Genomic DNA, 25,258 nt, shown 5'->3' on the forward strand with positions numbered 1-25,258 from the left:
AATGACCAACCCGTACCCCTAAATGACCGAAATAACCGCCCCACCCCGCCATGCCATGAAAACATTGCCCCTGATTTGTCAAATTTCATAGAATCGAGTTTGGGCTTCAGATGTGCCTGGGATGGTATTTTGAGGCTGCTTTCCCACCCACGCTTGTAATTAACGTTTTCGTGACAATAAGAGAACTCTCTGTGATCGTGATGTCTATCAAGCTCCATGAAAAAGAAACCGCATTTTCCCTTAACAGGTGGTGGTAAAGTACTACAGTAGTTGGCAGCTTCGAGTCTCTGTTAATCTCTTTCTCTCTCCTCCGCCAATCTCGCCTTTTTTTGCTTCTTCTTCTTCTTCTTCCTCAAATCCGAGTTGGGATTTGGGAAGACTTTCCTTTCCTTCTACTATCCTTTCCCTTTTTAGTTTTTCTTTTGAAGTCCACTCTCCATTTATTCTCCCTCTCTCTCATGTCCGAACTCCGAACTTCTGCAATGTCTTTCTTCTTCCTACTCTCTCTTCTCCTCCTCTCTTCCTCTTCTTCTGCTCAACTCAACCACTACCCCTACGGTAAGCTTCTCATCTCATCTTTCCCCTGCTTCATTCTCTTCAATTCCAACTTTCACTAACCATTTCAAATGCAGACACATCGTACAGAATTGACTGCGGCGGCAAAACCAACTTCACCGGCAGCTTCAACGATTCATGGCTCTCCGACCGATTCTATACCGGAGGCTTTCCTGGCTACGTCTCCGAACCCCACCTATTCACTCAAACGCAGGAACAAACCCTTCGGTTCTTCCCCATCTCCTTCGGCAAGAAGAATTGCTACATCGTCAACGTCCCTAACGGCCGGTACTACATTCGTACATTTACCGTCTACGACAATTACGACGGAGAGATGCATTCCCCAAGCTTCGACACCTCTGTCGAGGGCACCCTCGTCTTCAGCTGGCGCTCACCATGGCCGGAGACCGTAAGCAAATCCGGTGGTTTTTCCGACCTCTTCGCCTTCGTCGCCGGCGGGGAAGCCGACATTTGTTTTTACAGCATTGCTACTGATCCTCCTGTCATTGGATCTCTCGAGATTATTCAGGTCGATCCATTGAGCTACGACTCTTCGTCGACTGGTAATGACCTTATTTTGGTCAATTACGGGCGTTTGACTTGCGGTTCTAATCTATTGGGTTCGGGTTTCAGTAATGACACCGATTTATTCGGCCGAGCTTGGCAATCCGATGCCAAGTTCCGACTCGGTGACATGGCCGGCATTCAAACTGTTTCAACTACAAGAAGTATTCTTGGCACTGAGCAACCCCCGAATTACTTCCCGATGCAGTTGTATCAGACTGCGGTTACGGTTACAGGAGGTGGAGCTTTGGAGTATCAGTTGTCTGTGGATGCGAAATCAGATTACTTGGTGTGGTTTCATTTTGCGGAGATAGATAGCAGCGTCACACAGGCCGGGCAGCGGGTTTTTGATGTGTTGATCAATGGGAGGAATGTTAGTAGGATTGATATTTTTAAGCAGGTTGGGAGTTTTGTGGCTCTCAATTGGCATTATACCATCAACAATTTGAACAGTACGGTTTTGAGTGTGAAGTTCGTTCCTGTGGTTGGTGCTCCGTTGATTTGTGGACTTGAGAATTATGCTCTGGTTCCCAAGGATCTGTCTACAGTTACCGAACAAGGTATATGGGTAATGTTTTAAGTTTGTAAATTTTTTTTATCCATTGGATTCTGTTTCTTTGACAGTCCGGGTTAGAGTTGGAGGGAGTTGCAGAAAGTCAGGAGCTTGAGAATACTTTCCCTGCTTCTCCCCCCCCCCCCTCCCTTTTTTATGGGTAATAGTCGTATAATTTGATGTTGATTAATGGTTTCTTTTTCCTTCTAATGGGAAGTGGCTGCGATGCGAGCGTTGAAACAGTCACTGCGTATTCCTGATAGAATGGGTTGGAATGGAGATCCCTGCGCTCCTCATAGTTGGGATGCTTGGGAGGGAGTTACTTGCCTTCCTAACGCTGCCAAGTCTGGCCTCGTGGTATTCCAAATGTAAGAACTGTCTCATGTTTATGCAAGATTTCTTTTGTTCTTAACGATGAAGGCATGTGTAAATTGTATGATTAGCAATTTTTGTCAAGGAAAATAATACGGGCAATGTGAAGAGTCTCCATGCAAAGATGATAAACATTTTATGGTACACGGACAACACTAGGAGAAGTTCTTCTATTGACATAGCATGAGCATTCTCGTTATTGAATGATGAAATCCAACTAGTGTGTGACTTGGAATGTCAAAGCTATACATTGACTTGGTTTATATGCTCCAAAAATGAACATGAGTAGATGGTTTCTCATTAAACTATGTTCATCATAATCTCTTTGGCATGATATTATATTTCTTTTATATGTGGTTGATGTCGTTATATATTAACAGTATTTTTTCAATAATGTTGGTTCAAAAATTTCATTAATGGAATTTACAAATTTGGTAAACAAGTTTTCTACATGACTTGTCCGAGAGCTTATGTCTGCTGGCCAGTATTTTTTGTCACATGTATTGTTGATTTGGCTGTTCTGACCATTGGATAGGTTGGTCACATCCAGTAGTTCACAAATTTTCCGTGCCAGCTAAATTGCCATTGGGCAGGAAACCAAGATCTGTTGAGAGAGGCTATCTCCACAAGCCATGGAAATAACTCTCTCCCTATGGATGCTTCAAATTATGAGCTGTATGTGTGTCTGCCACTTCATGTAAGCGAATGAGAACGGAAGACGCAGTCTTTGCTGCACCTAAGCTGGATGCTTTGCCATGTCCGGATAACATAGCTAAAATTAACAGCATGTGCAAAATCAATATTGTTATTGATGTTATTCTCTTTGCCTCTTTGGCAACTATCAACAGTTTATTTTCGTCATTTTTGAATTGGTCAGGGATTATTGTCTCAAATTATAATTTACTACGAAGCTATGCTTTCAACATTCACCAACATTCATTAACTGCATCCTAATTCACTAGTTAAGCATTGGGTTCAATTATTTTTAGTTACATCCCTTCTGAAAGGTTTCTTATCACAACAGAGATCTTGGGAGTCAAGGCCTGAAAGGATATATTAGTGAGCAGATCAGCCTTCTTACAAACTTGGTAAGCCTGTAAGTATCAACTAATGGTTTTTCTCCTATTGTTTCACATGAGATACCTGTAAGATCAAAATTGTTATTTTTTTTTGAATAAAAGAAGGATGTAAACGGATCGGATTCGGCTCGGATAGTGCTATATCCGCATCCGCATCCGATTGCTTTTGGACGGATTCGGATACTGCTAAACGGATACGGACACGGATACGGATCGGATATTTCATTTGTTTACATGTAAATATAGCTTTTCGGATAGCTATAGCCTATCCGTATCCGCATCCGTTTATCTTTCGGACAGATTCGGGTAGTGCTAAACGGATACAAACACGGATACGGAAACGGATTTCGGCTATTCATTTACACCCCTAAATAAAACTACTCTTCAGGTAATATATATATTAGGTGAATGATTATTAGCTCATGTGGGATTTTGTTAGTTCTGCTGGAGAGTAGCAAAATGATATAAAATGAACTTCATTAGATTCAAACAGTTTGTTTGGAATAGCATTTTGAATACTTTGTCAGATATAGTTCTTTGACATTCTGTTGTCCGAGTGAAGACAACTGAGATGAAGTTGCTGTGAAATGTACCATGAGTGTCAGCTGAGACATGATTGTTTTCAAGACTTCAGGAGGCTTGGTAATCATATTTAATAAAATTATTGAGAAGTGTACCACAATAGGGGGAGTGTCCCTATTGTGGTTGATTCCATTATGGTTTCCTTTATTGTTTTTTGTCTTTAATTGTTAGGAGTTAGGAGTCAGTTTCCTAGTCTAAGTTAGTTACCTATTTTAGATTAGGTTCCTTTTATGATTGTAATGGTTTTATTATAAATAAGATACTTGAGGGAGGAAGCAAACTAACACATACGGCTCCTCCCCTTACAGCTACTCTTCTCTTCTTCTTTCTTCTCTCTTTTCTCCACTCTAAGGTTACTGGTTACGGGTCCTAGGTTTTCTACATGGTATCAGAGCTAGGCAACCAGTGACTGATTTTCTTCGAGACTGCCGTTTTGAGGGTCGTTTAGGGTTCCTTCTTTTTAGAAAGAAACCCTAGTTCATTGAAGAAGAAGAACTAGGGTTTCATACATTGAGTTGCTAATTTGATTTGCTCAGGTTCAGATCCGATTTTTCGGAGATCTGTTTTCTACAGTGTGTTTTTTTTGGAATCGATTGCTGTTCTGTTTGAAGATTCCTTGGAGATCGATCAAGGTTATTATTGGGAACAACTCTTTTTTCTGGCCAATTTCAAATCTGGTTCTTGTTTGCCACTGCTTTTATTTGAGGAATTTATTCCTTGTTGGGTACGTGATATGTTGCCGCTACTACAATACCCCTGCCACCGTCAATGGTTGAAGAAGCTCTACCGCTAGAGTTCTTTGATTTCTGGTTTCCAGGGTGATTCTTGCTGTGGGAAACTTTATTTGGATCGATTCCTCGACTGTCGCTGCTGCTGTTTACTTCGATTGCTATCGAAGGTTTACTTGTGGAATCAAATTCTGGTTTCCTGCAGTTCTTCTGTTGCTTGCTGCCTATTTGAATCGGTCCCTGGTTCTCGGTATTGATACCTTTGGCGGTGTAGCTGATTTCTTTTTCTCGTTACGTGAATGTCTGGTTCTCCTTGCTGGTTTACTTTATTTGAGTCTCGTTTTCTAGCGGAGGCCACAGAACCACTATCATCTGCTGCTAATCAATACCAGAGGACTATACTCCCTTTTTTGGGAGATTTTGCTTCCCATTGATTTCTGGTTTCCACCATGTTTGGCTAGCAGATCTGTTCCAACTATTGAGGCATCATTGCCCTCTATAAGAAAGTCTCTCGGCTGGTGTTTTGGAAGATTTTCTCTGGTTTGATGCCCACTGCTGCTGTATTTGTTGCTGATCATATGTTGCTGCTGATCTTTTTCTCGGTTGTAAGGAAGAGAGTTTTAGAGTTGTGGCTGGGTTTCGTAAGATTGATGTCGATGGGCTGCCGCTGCCGCTGGTTCCTCTTCTTCCTTGGTTTCCGCTGCTGTTTGGAGCCTTGAGGTTGAAGACGATTGATTCCCCCTTCCTCACGCTTACTTTTCTTTTTTCCTTTTAAGTTTTAACTTATTAGGTATTTAATGTAAACAGCCTAATACACTACCTTTTATCATTACCCCTCCTTTCTCTCTTTATTTCACTTAAGCCATTCTCCAAATTTTCATGTCATCATGTGCCATCATTACCTTATTTGATTTTCCAGCTTTGCCCTTATTTTTGAACTTATTTAGTCCTACACCCTACGGCCTTCTTTGTTTCTTTCAAAGGAATCCTATCCTGTTCACCATATTTACCAGAATGCCATCCCTTATTCAATTTTATGTTATTAGCAATGTTTCTTTGATCCATTACTTTTTTATTTACCAAGGGCCCCTTACAAAATTTTGGTTATTTACGGAACAGCCATTATCTTTTAATACATTCCCCTATTTGACTACCCAATTGACCCTTAAAAATTCTGGTTTATTACCAGTTTGCCCTTTGGCTTGGATTGTATTTAAAAGTGGATTTTTACCAAATTACAGCCATGCCATCCTTTTTTTCCAACACCGTTCCCTTTCAATAATTCTAATTCCTTTCATATCCCATACCTTTGGCATATACCCATAACCGCTTTGGAAGTTAATGGTATTATCTAATTCGCCATTTCTTTCTTTTTTTCCATTACCCTTAGCACATCTTGGAAAAATATGGAATATTATGTTTTTGCCCTATCTCTTACATCATCTCTGTTATGTCCTCGTGTACTACACGTGAGAGGGGGATTATGTACAGTATACCTGCAGACATTGTAGAACGCAGAACTTGCAGGAACATTGGTGCAAAACATAGAAGATCAGGTTTCTCCACCATTACCATTGGGTATCCTTCGTTATTGGGTTGAGTTTGCCGTAAGGGGGAGATTGAAGTATTGAAGAGTATTGAAGATATTTGGTTGTTGCCTATTTGAGGACTTTCAGTTGGGTTGATACAGCTTTTTTTCGTTGCTTGATTCATCTACTCGCTACCCTAGTTACTTATCTTCAAGATTATCATTCAGAGATTCATTACTGGACAAAGATTGGTGAAAGCTGCTTTTTTTGCTGATCAAGTCTGCCCAAGTTTTGAAGATCTATTTTTTTCAAGTTCTTGAAGGTTTATTTGGGAGCTGTATTCGTCTTGAAGCTGGATTCTGCTACAGCTTAGTTTTTTCCCATTTTATTCAAGTTGGGCATTAGTATCTTGTATGCGCCAACTTGAGGGGGAGTGTTAGCATTATTATGGAGTTCTTTTTTCTTTAGTTCAAGCTGGATCTTCTTTCTTTACTTATTTGTATAATCCAGCTTTAGGGGGAGTGTTGAGAAGTGTACCACGATAGGGGGAGTGTCCCTATTGTGGTTGATTCCATTATGGTTTCCTTTATAGTTTTTTGTCTTTAATTGTTTGGAGTTAGGAGTCAGTTTCCTAGTCTAAGTTAGTTACCTATTTTAGATTAGGTTTAGTTTCCTTTTCCTTTTATGATTGTAATGGTTTTATTATAAATAAGATACTTGAGGGAGGAAGCAAACTAACACATTCGGCTCCTCCCCTTGTAGCTACTCTTCTCTTCTTCTTTCTTCTCTCTTTTCTCCACTCTAAGGTTACTGGTTACAGGTCCTAGGTTTTCTACAAAAATAAATCCATAAAAGATCTTAAAATTCTCATGGTCAAGGTTTTCTGTAGTTTGAGAAATAGTTAAGCGAAAAATGGGATTTAAGTGAGATAGTTTTAGTAACTTCTGAAGGCTGGGAGATCTCACAAAGGAGAAATATTGGGTCCAGGAAGTGTTGAAGCAGGTAACACAATGCGAAGGGTTGGTATTTCAATTTTATGCAATGTACAATGGTTAAAGAAGTCCACATTCTTATCTAAATCTCTCAGTGGTTTACATGTACAAATGCATGCAATTGATAGCCTAACAGTGTTTGGGTCTTCTTATGATCTATACTGAACATATTATTAACAGACGAACATCATGGTTGTCTCTTCTTTAATCATGCTTTATTTTTCTTATGTACTCCTATTTATTACATTAAACATCAATTTTGTGTTTATGCGTTTGCAATCTCTCCCTCCCTCCTTCCCCCCCCCCCCCTCTCTCTCTCTCTCTCTCTCTCTCTGTTTCTTTAATTTATAGTTAGACAATATTTTTTTCATATGATAATTGTTCTTGGTAAGGTGGGTACTACTCTTTTGATTCTGCAGGAACTTAAGTTCTAACTCTCTAGAAGGCACTATACCTGCAGGGCTTGGTCAAAAATCTCTTACACAATTGTAAGCATAACATATTCCTTTGATACAATGTCACTTGTCATATTAAATTATTAATTCACCAAAAACCTTAGTCATTATATTTTGTGTAGCCATTTCGGTTTTCTTTGGAAAGAAATGGAATTTCCTTATTAGTCCAAAATAATCTTTCCTATCAAAAAAGGTCTCTTTCCCATTAAATCCTGCTTAAATTTTTATTAAAAAAAAAACTGCTAAAAGTTTCTTAAGATTGTGGTTCCTCTATTGTTTAATTTTTCATGCAAAATATTTTCTGGGTTAGTATTTTTCAAATAATTATTATTTTGTAATTTCTAAAATGCAATTATCTAAAGGTTCTATAATGCAATTTCTTCTTATCTGATTAGACACCCTATGGTCCGACTGCACCTTCCCACCCACAAGACAAAAGACAAAAATGTGAACCATTAAATCATTTCATCTTTCTAAGTATTATATGATTTGGCACATTAGTTCTCTGAATCTTGAGGGTTACATCCTGTCAAAAGATTAACATATGATTGACTGGCAACCCATGAGTCTATCCAATTCTCCACTTACCTTCTAGAATCTGGACAAGCTCTTTACTTATTACACATTAAATAATGAATTAACCATGATGCCATGTTCCTAATTCTTTATCCTTTATCTCTAGATGTTAATGCTCTTTGCTTATTTTGTAGGGATTTGGCATCTAATCTGTTATCTGGGTTCATACCAGATAGTCTATCTTCTGCAAGTCTGCAACTTGTGTAAGTAATTAGCTTTATACCTATTAAAATTGTGTTTCTGCTAAATTTTATTATCTCATAATTAAGGTTATCATATATTTTTGTTTTTATAAATTATGGAATACTTATTGTATTTTTTGGTCATGAATTTTCCAATTAAGAACAATGATGATAACGTTCATTCTTAAAGCTTTCAATTGAATATATTTCTTGCATGTCCTCCGTTTCTTCGTAATTACTTGAGATGATATTGCATCGTTTTTCATTTTTTTTCTTCATTACTATTTGATTGTTTCCCTTGTTCACTCTTTGTTATTTAACCTTTCAAAGTTATTGGGGCTGCTTTCAGCTTAATTGGCTTTTCAGAGCTCATCTGGCGGGTTTTGGAAAGGAAGGGTTCCAAGTAGGTATATGAAGTAAATAAGGATCTATATAATGGAGCTTTAATAACTGCTAGAGCAACTAGAGAGAGAGAGAGAGAGTTAGCGCTAAGTGCATTTCCAAGCGCTGTGGGTTTGCCCCAGGGCCACCATTAAATCCATACCTCGTTGCTTTTTTTATGAATGAGTTGACTAGATATACACAACATCAAACCTATATTATATGAGTTTGGTTGAGAGGGTCTGCTGTGGGCATGTTTCGAGGATTCAGATTCATCGTACAGTTAAATTTTAAGGGACTTGGCTAATATGGATCCGCCAATAGGCTACCAGCACACAGACAGATCTTATGTAACAATTGTTTGAAATTTCTAAGTGAGCGAGGTATTTGTCTAGATAGTAGATACAGGCATTACTTGTGTAAATTACCTGATGTATTAATTATTCATACCTAAAATCGGAACGTTTAGCAACCAAAGTATGCAATTGTAAACTTGCAACATGACACTACGAAATGCAATGTGATAGCATACTGAAGCTGTTAAGTTATGTAAATTAAATGGTTATGGACCTCAATAGTATAAGTCCCACAGTTTTATGTTGTCTTCATGTGCAAGGAATGGCCAAGGTTCTAAGACTCGGGTCTCGGTGGCATCTCGGCCAAGCCAGAAACCGAGTCGAGTCGAGATCTCGGCGAGTTGCTGCATTTTTTTTTTTTTTGACTCAGACCCCCAACTCGGTGGGTTTTACACATATTTTGGGTCTGAAACTTGGTATCCAGTCTATTTCAGGCCATTTAAACATAATGACATGCCCAGATTTGCCAAAAAACAAGTCCAAATATGAGTTTTACTTTGGAATCCTACAAATAGGTGATGATTCTTGGACTGTTGGAGTTGAATCTTCAGTTTAGCACTTGAATCTCACTTCAAACAATGCAATCCACCCAAGATTTGAAAGAAAGAGGAAGAAATTTGAGGGAGAGAGTTGTTTGAGTGTTTTCCCCTTTGTTTAGAGAGCTATGGACAGAACTATTGACATTTCCGGGTTCTGTCCATTGCCCTCTTTTAATAAAAATGGGCACATGGGTCAAATGGGCAATTAAAATGGGTAAAAACCATGTTCTAACCTGATACTGAGATCTCGAGATCTCAAGATCTCAGCGAGATTTCGGCGAGATATTGAACTTTTAAAACTAAAAAAAAAACTGGAAAAAATGTGTACGAAAGTGTAATTTTAGAATGCGTATGGCATCTTGTCTCGGGATCTCACGAAACCGAGAAACTCACGAGTTCTCGAACCATGGGAATGGCTATATGGTGTCTGGTTATCTTAAGATGGAACCCCATGGTGTATGCCATTTGCTGATGGAGTAGAAATGCAGGAGTTCCATCATAAGTTCAGTTTGCTTCCATGATCAGTACTCTGGATTGCATTATAATTCTATATTCATGTAAAGAGTTTAAGGGGTTGGATGTCATATCCGCTCTGTTGAAGTGCAATTCTATCTTTAATGTAGTGATTGTTTGTTTCTTTTGTAGCTCCTTTTTGGGTCTTGTATAATATCTAAAGCCAGGAAAAATAAATCCTTTAATGACACAAATGCCTACATTCCTGTTTGTGCTAAATGTTAGAGAATAGGACAATAGAAAGAAGTGTTGATCAGAAATCTAGCCAAATAAACAGAGATGGGTCAAGACACTGGAAGCTGTAAATTTCCAATATGATAAATTTTGAAATAGATATGATATGCTTTTTTTCATTAATTGTCCACAATGGACCAGGGCCTCAAGCACACTTAGCTAATTGACATTGTTTAATCTCTTCCCTTGTAATTGACATTGTTTGATCTCTTGTTTTTGTACATCTTCCTTCATATTTCAGGTTATTGAATAATAATCAATTGGAAGGGCAAGTACCGGAGAAACTTTATTCAATTGGAGTTCATGGGGGAGCCATTGAGTATGTTCGGACTACTAGTTTTTGTTTATATTCATTGAGTGTGTTCTCATTTGCTTAATGGAAGCCTAAGAATTCCAGAAACTTTATTCATTGTAAGATTATGTTTCTTAACCTATTGTCTATAGGGATAAGGACTTGAGATGTGGTTTTCTTTTGTATATGTCCGTCATCTTATACATTCTAATTACTATACAAATTCTTAGGGCTCTATTTCTTTAGAGTACTTGATTTTGAAGAGTCAGAGTCAATCCCCCTGCCCCTTCTTGGAGCATTTGTTTTTAATTGAATCTGTCTAGGCTTTTTCTTCTTCCTAGATAAGAGTTTTAGGCTTAGAGTATATAACAGGGCTAGCTTTTTACCCATCTTTTTTACTTTTGTAATGAACATGCTGAGAGTTGAGATGCTAGGCCATATCAGTGAAAGTAGTATAATGTTGAAGGACATAAGTTGAGACATGGCTCACTAGGTAATATTGTTGATGATCCTATTACTTGTAGGGAGAGATCAGGAAGATGTTCTCCCTAGAATTAGATCTTAGTTATGGACCTTGAGATTTACAATGAAATTCAACTCACTCGATGAAGTGACCAACTACTTGGGAGTTGGCAACAGAATTCATGTAGGGGGACCACATGGGTAAGGATAAGGCTTTATGAAGTGAGTAGATCTCCTTCTTCCAGCCCAAAATGAGTAAAAAGGTGGCTCTATGTTTAACCCAAATTTTCAAAAAAGTTACAAAATTGCCACTAAGTTAAGTGGATGAATACAAAATGGCATTATTAAAATTTTGGGTCACTATGTCAGCAGGTTATGAGTCATTGGACCATAGTTTTGTAAAGGCATCGCTTAGGTGCCTTGTTGGTGTCGCCCTAGTTTTGACCCCCTCAAACGCCTTGGGTCGCCCAGCGCTTTGACAACTATGCTTTGGCCAAACTAAACTTCACCACTATTGGTGTATTGGACTAAAAATAATCTTATTACTTTTTCTCCCAAGATGCCAAAATTGAGGAACTTGATACAATCATTATACCATTAGGAACTTATGGCCTGGGCTGCTTGTTTTGTGTGTGAATTAACTTATCATGCTCAAAATGGCATGGTTTTTAATTAAAACGTATGAGTAAAAATTCAATTATTTCCTCATTTTTTTAGATCAGAGCATAAATTATTAAATTTTTGTTTTTGCAATGTCAACTTATTTAAGTTGCTTATTACACATAACATATGATTTCAATTTCGTATCTTATTAGATGCAAATCTTTTTCCAGTAACAGTCTTAGATGTATAACAACTAATTACATCAGATATCTGGAGATTTCTAACCTAGGGATACCATAATTATATATTTTGTGCTTAGGTGACTGTTAAGTAGTGGATTGGGTGTTAATTTTGATCCCTTGGTGTACATCCTAATACAAACATACATAGCTTCTCAAATGTGAATCCTATGACATGAAGAAATTTGTTAACATTCTGCAGTAAACTATTCGTTTAGGTTTTTCATTTTTTTTCTAAGCTCCCTAAAATATTCTTATTCAAGTGTTCAATTATGAAAGACTCTAATGTGTCATTGTATTTGCACAATTGCACTAGTAAGCTTTTAGATATTAGAGATGATACTATATACACTATGTGACTCGGTGGTTCCTTCTACTTTCAACATGCTACCAGATATTAAATATGCAAATAGAATAGTCAGAGAGCCCACTGTATTAACCTCTCGATGAGCACCACTGCTTGCTTGTTCACAGACCTCAAATAAAAATTGTTAGAAGGCTAGTAAAGTAGCTCCACTGACTGCACTCAGACTTCATCTTCACGTCTAATAGCTGATTGTTCATGAGCTTTCTTATCTGAAATAAGAAGGAAAAAAGGACTGGTCGACCTTCATAACAATCATTTTTGTGTGAAATAGCTAATTGGAGAAGGGGGGAGGGGGAGTTATTGTGAAGCCTAACTAAGTTAGAGCTTGCAGTAGATTAAATCTATAAGATAGCTAAAGATGAGAGAAGGGAGAATAGGAGATTTCTATCAGGTGAGGTGTATCAAGGACATAGTTATCAAGGCGGGAAGGCGACCATGGCGTTTTAGACTATCAAAAAGCAAGGCGGCACCGCCATGGCGGCAAGGTGCCCGCCTAGGCGTCCTAGGCAACCAAGGCGTCGCCTTGATAACTATGATCAAGGGTGATGATGGAGTTGAGATTTAGGTAATGGATGTAAGGTAAGAAAGAAGAAGAAAATAGAAGAAGAAGAGAAGAAGAAGATGAAGAAATGGAGAGAAAGAGAATTCGGTGGGAAAGTTGTGTGTTAGAGAGAATGTCTCTCACACACCTATGTTACTTCACTAATGAGAATAGAACAAATTACATACTCCTCCCTAGGGAGGTAAAAGGGAAAAAGGAGAATTACAACATAAGGCAACTAGTAAACTAACTAGTCCCTAAAATGCCCTTACAACATATAAACTCTAACACTCCCCCTCAAGCTGGAGAATAAATATCATGCATTCCCAGCTTGCATAATAGGGTACCAAACTGGAGAGAAGAAAGTCCTTTGGTAAAGAAGTTCGCCAATTGATCACCTGTCTTCACAAAGGGAGTGCAAATACAGCCGGAGTCTATTTTCTCCTTGATGAAATGCCGGTCCACTTCGATGTTCTTAGTTCTATCGTGTTGTACTGGATTGTGAGCAATGCTTATAGCTGTCTTGTTGTCACAATAGAGTCGCATAGGATCATTTGCAGCAAACCCTTGAACTAATCGCTTCAGCCATATAAGTTCACAAACTCCATGTGCCATTGCCTTAAATTCTGCCTCTGCACTGGATCTAGCTACAACATATTGTTTCTTGCTTCTCCATGTAACCAAATTACCACCAACAAATGTGCAATAACCAGAAGTAGATCTTCTGTCTGAGATGGATCCAGCCCAATCAGCATCTGTAAAGCCCTCTATCCTCAGGTGATCATTCCTGGCATACAATAGTCCATTACCTGGGGAGGACTTCAAGTATCTAAGTATACGGTATACAACATCTAAGTGCCTACTCTTGGGGGCATGCATAAACTGACTCACAACTCCCACTGCATAAGAAATATCTGGGCAAGTCATAGATAGGTAGATGAGTTTCCCCACTAATCTCTGGTACTTCCCTGCATCAACAAGACGGGGATCACAATCTTCTCCTAGTTTGTGATTTTGCTCAATAGGAGAGCTTGCTGGTTTGCAGCCCAACATCTCTGTCTCTTTTAACAAGTCAAGAACAAACTTCCTTTGACATATGTTGATGCCTTTCTTGGACTGTGACACTTCAATTCCCAAAAAATACCTCAAGGGACCCAAATCTTTAATCTGAAACTGTTGAGCCAAGTAGGACTTTAGTCTAGCTAGCTCAACACTGTCATTACTAGTCACAATAATGTCATCAACATAGACTATAAGGGCTGTAATGGTACCATTACCACTCCGAGTAAATAAGGTATAGTCAGCTTGACTTTGAGAGTATCCATTCTTCAGAATAGCCTGCCTGAACCTCTCAAACCATGCTTTTGGAGATTGTTTGAGATCATATAAAGCCTTCTTGAGGAGATACACCTTGCCTTCAGCTAAAGGGAACTTGAAGCCAGGAGGAGGCTGCATGTATACTTCTTCCTCTAAGTCACCATGGAGGAACGCATTCTTCACATCCAACTGGAATAGGGGCCAATCCCTATTGACTGCTAATGATAAAAGAACCCGAATAGAATTGTGTTTAGCTACAGGAGCAAATGTCTCCTGATAATCAATCCCATACACTTGACTATAACCTTTGGCTACCAATCTTGCTTTGTACCTCTCAACTGCACCATCAGACCTATACTTGATTGTATAGACCCACCTGCATCCGACTGGGACTCTTCCCCTGGGAAGATCTACTAATTTCCAAGTACCATTCTTCTCAAAAGCCATCATTTCCTCAGACATGGCTTGCTTCCACTTTGGGTCAGACATAGCTTCAGTGAGATTCCTAGGAATGGAATCAGAAGAAAGAGCAACAGTGAAAGCAAGACTTATGGGAGAGAGAGCGTCATAGGAAACAAACTGGGAAATAGGGTTAGTACAAGCTCTCTTTCCTTTTCTAATAGCAATCGGAAGGTCTAAATCAGAGGGAGGAGAAGGGATATCACCTGAATGAGGTTGGTGGAGCTCAGGATGAGGATCCAAAGAGGGCTCTTGGCAGGTCTTCTATCCTATATTATGCAAGCCTTCACCTCTTTTGTATGTAATGTGGTAATCTTTCTGATTACCAAAACCATTTTCAACAACAACAGCCCCTTCTGTTTCATTGCTAGCATCATCACCTGAATGAGTATTAGTATCAACAACAACAGCCCCTTCTTTGTGTTTCCCAATATCAAATAGAAACGGAGAAGTAGGCAAAGGTGGATAGAAAGGGATAGAAGCAGCCTCTTCATTTCCACTATTCTCCCCCTGAAGAGGATGATGAGAAGAAGTAAAGAAAGGAATAGATTCAAAGAAGGTAACATCTTTGGAGAGAAATGTCCTTCTGGAAGAAGGATGGTAGCACTTATACCCCTTGGTAGAGGAGGAGTATCCAAGAAAAATACATTTGAGTGCTTTGAGGTCAAGCTTGGTTCGAGCACATTTATTGACATGGACATAGCAGACACACCTAAACACCTTAGGAGGAAGAGAGAAAGCAGAAGTCTGAGGAGACAAGTCTATAGGGGATTTGGAGCCAAGAAGTTTAGAGGGCATGCGATTGATTAAAAAGGCAATAGTAAGAAGAGCTGCAGACCAAAAAGTCTTAGGAACATGCATGCCAAACAGGAGACTCCTAGTGATTTCCAACAGATGGCGATTTTTCCTTTCTGCCACCCCATTCTGTTGAGGGGTGTCAACACAAGCAACTTGATGGATAATGCCATGATCAGTAAAAAACTGTTGAAGCCCCCCATACATATACTCCCCCCCTTTATCAAAACGAACAATTTGAATGCGAGTATGAAACTGGGTACAAATGCGCTGATAAAAATTTTTAAAAGCATCATGAACATCACTTTTTTGTTTCATCAAGTAGGTCCAAGTGGACCTGGAATAGTCGTCAACAAAGAAAACAAAATACCGGTAACCAGATAGAGAAGTAGTGGGAGATGGTCCCCAAACATCAGAGTGCACAATATGGAAAAGAACATCAGATCTATGACCATGATAAGGATAAGGAGAACGATAATGTTTGGCAAATAAACAAGGTTCACACTTAAACACATGGGAAGAAGGAATAGAAGAAAATAGGTGGGGTAATTTTGCCCTCAAAAGAAGGGTGACTCAAACGCTGATGCCACAACATAACAGAGTCAACATTACTATTGTCATTACGCTCACATACATATGACTGAGCAGTCGTAAGAGAAGATGGACCTGTATCAAGAAGGTAGAGCCCTTTTTCCTCACGGCCTCTGCCAATTACCCTCTTTGTTACCAAATCCTGAAAAACACAATGAGATGGAAAGAAAGTAACAGAGCAATTCAAGGATTTGGTTAGATGGCTTACAGATAGGAGATTAGTTTGAAACTGAGGAACATGTAGAACAGAGTCAAGAGAGAGAGATGACGTAACACGAACACTACCTGTACCAGAAATGGAAGAATAGGAACCATCAGCAACTCTAACCTTTTCCTGACCATAATAGGTAGAGTAAGAGTCATAACACTGAGATATGCCGGTCATATGATCAGTGGCTCCAGAGTCAATGGCCCACATAGAGGTAGAAGAAGAGCCAAATGTAGAGGCCTGTAAAGTGGAAGCTGGCAGTACACCAGTGCCTGTCTGTAGTCCATATGGAGGTCACATAGGTGTATCCTCAGTCAACAAGGTGCATGCTCTGGCTCCCCTTCTTCTGCTGCCTGGTATACCAGGGAGATAACCATGAAGTGTCCAACATCTCTCTCGCATATGTCCAAACTTCCCACAGTGGTCACAGCGGAACCTATCTCTGTCATTTTCTGGGTTAGGCCCTAGCCTTTTCCACCAAGAGCTGACATAATGTAGGAATGACCAAAGAAAAGGAAATGATACTCAAATCCAATGGGGAGTATATTCTCAACCCAAAAAGAAATTTTCAAATACTGGTAATTGCAGTCCAGGTAGCAAACCAAGCTAATACTTCAACAATATCCAATTCCACCATATGCTTCAAAGTGTAATGACATCATACAACAACACGAGAGACTCAAACAACATACCTCACCAACACCAAGCAGTTGAAAGTATCACATACCATAGCTCCCTTCTTCACCAATAGCACCTTTTATCCATTATAAAACAAATCATAATCTTGAAACAATATAACTCAACAAGTAAAACCCATCAAATAGGTTCAATACAGTAGTATATCACAAAACAGTCATTATTTCAACAACTGGCAGCATTATAGAGCATCACAGTTTGCAGTAGCAGAGAAAGAGGGCTAGATATCGCTAGCTGAGCCTATATAGGCTTGAAAGTAGACTCCAAGGCGACTCCACAGGACCTGATTTCATCTCCAACTGACCTTGGATGAAGGAGAAACAAGAAAAACTTCCCAGAACAGGCAGAGTTACTGTAGCAGCAGCATAAAAAGTGAGTTGCAGACCTTGGGCTTGCCTCCTTTGCAACCAATGTTTTGGGGGCTTGAAAGGGGACCCTAGGGCGACTCCAATGGGCCAGGTCCAAGCTTCAACAAAACCAAGATGAGGGAGAACAAGGGCTGTTTCAGAAAAAGGAACAGTAATTTCTCGGGTTACTGTTCACGGAACAGTATTCTGGGTTATCTTTCATTGATTTGGGCTTCAAACAGCCAAGTCTTCACATGAAGACCTACCTTAGTGCTTCCATAGGCTTCATCAAGAGATATGGCATAATTTCTTCAAAGTTTTCACATATCAGCCTCTTCCTTGGAACCCCTTTGTAACCTAGGGTTCCAAAGAGAGGGAAAGGAGGTAGAGAGCTTGTAGGACGACTCTCAAACCAGAAACGGAATGTGCTCTGATACCAAGTTGAGATTTAGGTAATGGATGTAAGGTAAGAAAGAAGAAGAAAATAGAAGAAGAAAAGAAGAAGAGAAGAAGATGAAGAAATGGAGAGAAAGAGAATTCGGTGGGAAAGTTGTGTGTTAGAGAGAATGTCTCTCACACACCTATATTACTTCACTAATGAGAATAGAACAAATTATATACTCCTCCCTAGGGAGGTAAAAGGGAAAAAGGAGAATTACAACATAAGGCAACTAATAAACTAACTAGTCCCTAAAATACCCTTACAACATATAAACTCTAACAGATGGAAGTGTGTTAGTGAGGGATAAGGACATTGTGAAGAGATGGGATAACTATGATCAAGGGTGATGATGGAAGTGTGTTGGTGAGGGATAAGGACATTGTGAAGAGATGGGATGAGTATATTTGTGACCTACTAAATCTAAATGGAAATAGGTCGAGTAGAAATGACCCGAGCGATTGCATTATTCAACAAGATACCACACGCCCTAGATTTATACTAAAGGTTAGTGTGATAAAAGTTAAAGAAGCCTTAAGAAAGTTGAAAGCATGCAAGACATCAGGCCCAAATGAGATCCCAATAGAGGTGTGGAAAACCCTAGGAGGTTGAGGGGTATATTGGTTAACCAATTTGTTTAACAGGATTTTGAACACAGGGAAGATACCAGATGAATGGCAAAGAAGCATTGTAGTCCTAATCTACAAAAATAAAGGTGATATCCAGAGCTGTAATAACTATAGAAGCATAAAGCTAATGAGTCACACTAAGAAACTTTGGGAGAAGGTTATTGAAGCCCGATTGAGAAGAGAGACTCATATCTCGGTGAACCAATTTGGCTTTATGCCAAGTAGATCCACGATAGAATCTATCTACTTATTGAGGAGGCTCATGGAAAGATTTAGAGATAGCAAAAAATGACCTCCATATGGTCTTTATTGACCTGGAAAAAGCCTATGACAGAGTCCCTAGAGATTTAATCTGATAGTTTCTAGTGAAGAGAGGGGTGTCGAGTAAATATGTGGATGTAATTAAAGATATGTATGAGGGTGTGGTGACTAGTGTTAGATCTATGGGAGGTCAAGGCAAGGAATTCCCAATTACGATTGGGTTACATCATGGATCAGCCTTAAGCCCTTATCTATTTGTGCTTGTCATGGACGACCTAACCAAGAGCATCCAAGACGAGGTCCCGTGGTGTATGCTCTTTGTCAATGATATCGTTTTGGTGGATGAGACAAAAGTAGGGATTAGTGCTAAGATCAAACCTCAGAAACAAGAGGTTTTAAGATTAGTAGAACAAAGACAGAGTATATGATGTGTAATTTTAGTCATACTATGATGGATACTAACATGTTGCGAATTGGGGAAAGAGAGATACCGCAAAGTGACTATTTTAGACATCTGGAGTCGATCGTAAATAAAGAAGGTGACATAGAGGATGATGTTTCACAAAATTAAAGTGGGATGGATGAAGTGGGGTGCGTTCGGAGTGTTGTGTAACCGACGTATTCCTTTAAAGCTTAAAGGAAAGTTCTATAGGACTGTTGTATCACTGGCTATGATGTATGGGGCAGAATGTTGGGCAGTTAAGAAGCGTCATACTGAGAAGTCATGTGTAGCAGAGATGAGGATGTTAAGGTGGATGTGCGGAAAAACTAGGAAGGATAAAGTAAAGAATGAGCGTATTAGAGCTGACTTGGTAGTTGCCCCGATCAATGACAAGCTCCGAGAGAGTCGTTTGAGGTGGTATGGTCATGTTCAACAGAGGCCTAGGGACTCCCCAGTGAGGAGTGATATGATCCCGATTGAAGGAGCTAAAAGAGCTAGGATCCATGTAGCAGACCCCATTTAGTTGAGATTCTCCTGACTTACTGGCTGTACCTCTTTCCTCTTACTTTCATTTCTCATTTTCCATTTTTTCATTTCTCATCTCATTTCCCACCCCTCTTTTCCGTACTTTGTTGTTTGGATCCATGTAGCTGACCCCATTAAGTTGGGATAAGGCTGAGTTTGTTGTTGTTGTTGTAGATTAAATCTACAACTGTGCATACAATCAGATGAAATTCACTGAACTGGAGCATATGGTATGAAATTGAGATACATCAAATACTCTTTTTGTCTGTTCCAGACTTCTAGTTGGTTGCATGGTTCTTGTCTAGTGAATTTGGAGCTTTTCCTCCCCACCCAACACCAACCAAATTTTTTTTTTTCTCTTTTTCTTCTTTCTTTTCATATTTTCATTCTTCACTATCTAATTTTTTGAATTAATCATTATCTCATTGTTGATTTCTGTATTTCTTTTCCAGTCTTTCTGGTAACAAAGGATTATGTGGTGTGCCTTCACTTCCGGCATGTCCTCTATTTTGGGGAAACGATGGCCTGTCCACTGCAGGCAAAATAGCAATTGGTCTGTCAACTGTGATTATTCTCAGCATAATATTATTGGTGATTTATATATGCTTCGTCCGGAAGGGGGAGAACGATTATGACTTTGCTCTCCCTCAAGATCTAATCTGTAAGTCTGAATTCAAAGATATCGTTGCTTTTTTTATTTTTTACATGGAATTGCCTGCTCTTTATCTGCTTTAAAAATATTCTACTGCTTGGTATACCTGCCTCACCATTAGTGTTGCTATGTGATTCTATGTTACCTGTAAAGTTTCTGAAATCCTTTTCGTCTTTGGTCTTATCTAGTATTCTAGTTACCTTTTCTGTAAATGTTTCTGATGGTCCTTTTCTGCACTCCTTATTTTAATAGATTCTACTCTCTTTATCTTTTATCTGGCTTCTCCCACAACTTGAGATCTCCTATTTTGAATCCCTTGATATGATTACTCTTTTCCTGAAAAAATGATAAATAATGATTGGAGATACAAAATACAACAACAATGACATGGAAAGCGAGAGAGGCCTAAGACCACAAGGATCTTGCAGCACTTTAGCTTATATTATAACAGCCTTTTGACAAAAGGAAAATCATCCCAAGAATATGAACTTGGTCTCAGAACCTCTTGTTTTGTCAAATCATCCACCAGCTCAGTAGCTCTGCTTCGTTTTAATTGGAAAGATATGCTTACTCTTGGTTTGATGCACTGTATACTTAAACTGTAAGCAGACACTTTTGCTTGCTCTTTGATGCTAAAGTTAGGAACAAATAAATAGAAGCATTAATAGGACCCTTTGATCAGCACTTTTATGCAAATTAGTTCCCCCAAAAGTATCACAACTAAGACTCTTTGATCTGCTCTTTTATGTCAAGCATACATTCCCTACAATTATTGCAAGTAAGACTCTTTGATCAGTACTTATATACTACGGTATGATTCGTTCTATATCCTAATTACATATTTTCTAAAAATAGCTTTTGCACTTTCTTTAATATTGCGTCCTTAGACTCTTTAATGGTTCTTATCAATTCTTACAAACTTCAATGGTAATAGTTTTAGTTTTAAGGCTCCGTTTGTTTCGGCGTAAAATAGTTGGTAAAACAGATATTACCATAAAATTAAAATTTCCATTGTTTGTTTTGTAACTTGGAAATTTTTCATCCATGAAAATTTTACAGAATATCATCAATTTTCAGGTAAAAGTTAGAATGAATTTTCCTCCAGAATTGTCCGTAAAATGTTCACAGGAAAATTTGGGGCTTTGCTAGATATGAGTCTTCTCAATTCGAGTTTCGAAATAACGAGAATAGAGACTGGGAAGCTCGATACGAGTCTTCAACTTACTCTTGTCTTCTCTGTTAACCCTTGGTAGAGACATTGAGGAGTCCGTGAAGGTTTCTTCTCAAACCTTTCAATTCCATAGGTCATCTGTGTGTTCACTGTCTCAACTTCTCTCTTCTATCAAAGTCTTGGTGGTGTTGTGAAGAGGCAGAGAAGCGTGACCTTACCATGCCGAAGAGCTCTCTGTATTTGTCAAACACGACGAGCTCCAAGCCACTGCTCCAGAATTTTGTTTCTCTTTTCCCGATCTTCTTCTTCTTCTTCCGATTTCTGTCTTTCTCGATCTAATAATGGTGGGCTGGGTTAATGGGTGGTCTGAGTTGATAGGTGGCTCGCAGATCTGGATCTCAGAGAAGAAAAAGATAACAGAAGTTGGGTTGAAGGTGAAGGAGGAACAGGGGCGGGGGCACTTGCAGACAGTGGGATGCGAGGAGCAGGAGGTTGAGGTGACTGCAGAATATCAGCAGATTGGGGGCAGAGGGTCTGCAGAGATGGCACAGGGTGTGGAATGGGGCCGGTGGTTGCAAGAGGTGCTATCAGGGAATGGCGGTGCAGGGTGGGGCTGCATGGTTGGGGTGGGAAGGGATCTTGTGCCACAGTAGGGTTGAGGTGCTGATTGCAGTAGTGGCGTGCAGAGTGGGTTTCAGGGGTTCGATTGCAGGGCTTGGGGGTTCGATGGTTGAGTGGGTGTGGTGCGATGGCAGGTTGCAGGGGTGCGATTGGCAGGTTGCAGTGGGTGCGATGGCAGGTTACAGTGGCGCTCGAGGGTTGCAGGAAGAATGCCAGTTTGGGGCTGGGCTCAAGGGTTCTGGTTGCAGCAGAGAGGGCGAGGGCTTCTTGTTGCAGAAGCAATGTCGGTTCTGATTGCACAGAGGCTTGCTGTGGGGTGAGGTGATGATGCGCGGTGACTATCGTTGATGTACGGTGATGTGTTGGGTGGTGCACAGGTGGCTTGGTATTGAAGTAGCTGAGCGCAGAGTGATGGGCAACGAATGGCTGCACTCAATAGGAATATCGGTTCTGGTTGAACAGAGGCTTGCAGCAGAGTGGGGCAATGATGCACGGTTGGAGAGAGAAAATTAGAGTGTTTTGGCTTTACAGACGAAGCCGGACGTCTTGGCTTGGATGAGGAAGCCTACCTCATCTATTTAGAGATAATTTAGGTATTCAAAAGTCTGTCCTTCCATTACGAAAGTAATATTTAAAGAGATTTACATCTTTAGGTAACTACTACACACACCATAATCCCACGTACTACAACTACTACCACAATCCTACAACGATGCCCTCGCTTACATGCAACTTCTAAATACATATTCAAATTTAAATATAATAACTACTTTAATAACTACTTTGTCCACATAAGACCTAATTTCTTATCCATATGACCAAAGCGTCTCATGCATGCACTCCATGTATGTGCATGTAACACAGCGTCTGAGCACTGAGCGATGGGCAACGATGGTTGCAACGGCTGGACTCAAATGGTGCACCGGTGGCTTGCAGCAGAGGTGTGAGGATGTTTGCGGGAATTCGAGTAGGGCAGAGCGAGGGATCGAGAGCTTGAGGATCTTGCAACAGGTTGAGTGTAGCGAGCAGTAGCAGCAGCAAGTGGGGGGAAACTGGAGGTGCTGTGGGTTGCAGGTTCCAAATGGGTTGTGTGTTGCAGGTTCAGATTCAGTGCAATCATGTTTGAGGTATCGTTTTGGGATCAGCCGTATCGCCCGATCCGTATCGGTATTGGCACGGGCTGGTCCCGATACTTAGCTGATCTCGTATTGGTGGAACAGTACGGACTAAGGTTAAACCTTAAAAAAAAACTGGTTTTTAAGAAATATCGGGGGCAGAACCATCCGATACAGGTCGATCCGTTTTGGTATCATATCAGTTTTCAGGGTGGCCGATCCCCAATCTGATACTGTGTACTTGAACCGTGAGTGCAATAGTGTTGTAGGTTCAATGTCATTCGGATTGTGGCTTGTGTGGTTGCAGAGGGGAAGGTCTCAGGAGTGCTGGGTATCTTGTCTGCACAGCAACGGATGATGGGGTGCTACATGTGTTCTCATGGAATTCATCACCTGAAACCTTATATCTCTTAATATGGTTCCAATTATCGGTATCGGCGGATACATATCGGTATCACCGGTAGCCGATATCGATACAGATTTTGGGAGTATTGGCCAAAAAATAGTTTGTTTTTTAATTTGCAACTGATACTGGTCGATACCATCCGATCCGTATCGATTCTATATCAGATGATTATTGCTTAGGATCACATATGACTTGTGCGTTTGTAAGTCCCATGTCAATAAATGGTTTTTACAACCATATAATATGGGCTATCTAATCCAACTTTGTTATAATGCCATCTTACGTAATTATTAAATAATTTTAGTTACCATGTCAAATTAATGGCAAACAAACATTGGAAAAAATTTTCCATGTATTATTTTAGACTGAAACAAACAGAGCCAATGGAAAAATCTACAAATTAACTTTTTCTCTAGTTTAATCTTTTTATATAGTTTTCCTTACCCCTCAAGAACAAGAAATAATTTGTATAAACAATTTTTTATTCTTTATATTGTAGCCCCTCCTTGGTTAGATATTTTTTTTATACTCTGCCAAAAACTGTCCTGTTCAGGGAAAAAGAAAACCACATTTTAGAGGGACACAGTTGTGACCAGTGAATACATTAAATGTGTGAATTATTAAATGAGAACATTATGGGAATCAAATAAAACTTTATATCTTGGTTTTTAAAGTGGACAAACACTAAGGGACAGTGAAAAACCTCAAATAGGACTATAGAATTTTGAGACAGAGAGAGTAGTAATTAGTCTTCTCTTTGTTGTTGCCCCCTTTTAGACCTAGTGTGGAATGTATTTGTGTAGCATTGAGCGCACAACAACAACAACTTAGCCATATCCCAACTAAATGGGGTCAGCTACACGGATCTTTACTAGGACACAATAATTTAAAAAAAAAAACTGATTACAATAAGAATAAAGTAAAGGGAATATAACAACCACAACTACAAATCAGTTTAAAACAAACTAGCTGGGGTCAGTTACGCGGATCCTAGCCCTCCAATCAGCTCTATTCGACTTCATATTAGACAATACCTAAGCTATGCATGTCTTTCGTCACCACTTCTCCTAGGGTCATTTTAGACCTGCCCCTAGCTCAAATCACTCCTCCAAACTGGGGCATCAGGCAGCCTCTGTTGAACATGTACATACCACCTCAGGCGACACCTTCCTGGTTTTGCCACTAATCCATCTCAACATCCTCATCTCTGCTACACTTAGCTTATCTATATGACGCTTCTTGCCTGCCCAACATTCTGCGCCATACATCATAGTTGGTCTTATGACTGTCCAATAAAATTTTCCTTTAAGCTTTAAAGGAATCTATCAATCACATAACACTCCGTATGCACTTCTCCACTTCAACCATCCTACTTTAATCCTTCGTGAGACATTTAAGTGGCATTGAGCGTATGGATACCAAATTGTCAGGCTTACATATTAATAACTACTGACTGAAATATGAGACCGGCGTGCGTATTAGATGTTCCTTGCTTTATGTCTTGTATTTATTTATTTATTTGAGGATTTGGATTTTTCTTTTGATCAATATCGTGGTGGTATTTCATTATTTTCTCTTGTTCTTAGAGAATTTCTTTGGCTGGTTGAGTGGCATTGTTCCTCTACTGAGCATTTTATGATTCTTTTTCAGCACTTGCGGCAAAGAGGAATAGGTATCACAGACAGAAGTCATTGATGCTTATGGAAATGGAGACGCAGAGTGCAAATAAATTTCCTGTGAATCCCCATTAAAAGCATTTTTATAGTATTGATGCTGAACATGAGCAGATACACTTTCGTCTACACTGAGTCATACACAATGGACCTTGAATGTGATTTACCTGCAAATCAAGTGGTGTCTGTCACTGCTGCAGAGATTTGGTTGGCAAAA

At 39.6% G+C, this 25,258-nt stretch overlaps 1 protein-coding gene across 1 annotated transcript; it reads left to right on the plus strand.

The window, feature by feature from the left end:
- The first annotated feature begins 462 nt into the window (after positions 1–462).
- Positions 463–25,258, plus strand: LOC122665060 (receptor-like protein 4). The gene is made up of 9 exons (XM_043861117.1): positions 463–558; positions 633–1,679; positions 1,890–2,040; positions 3,069–3,140; positions 7,374–7,442; positions 8,120–8,188; positions 10,432–10,509; positions 19,856–20,064; positions 25,019–25,258. Exons 1-9 carry the CDS (start codon positions 483–485, stop codon positions 25,117–25,119), a joined length of 1,872 nt encoding a protein of 623 aa, XP_043717052.1. The 5' UTR covers positions 463–482; the 3' UTR covers positions 25,120–25,258.

Source organism: Telopea speciosissima, chromosome 6, assembly GCF_018873765.1.
Source record: "Telopea speciosissima isolate NSW1024214 ecotype Mountain lineage chromosome 6, Tspe_v1, whole genome shotgun sequence".
Lineage (NCBI taxonomy): Eukaryota > Viridiplantae > Streptophyta > Magnoliopsida > Proteales > Proteaceae > Telopea > Telopea speciosissima.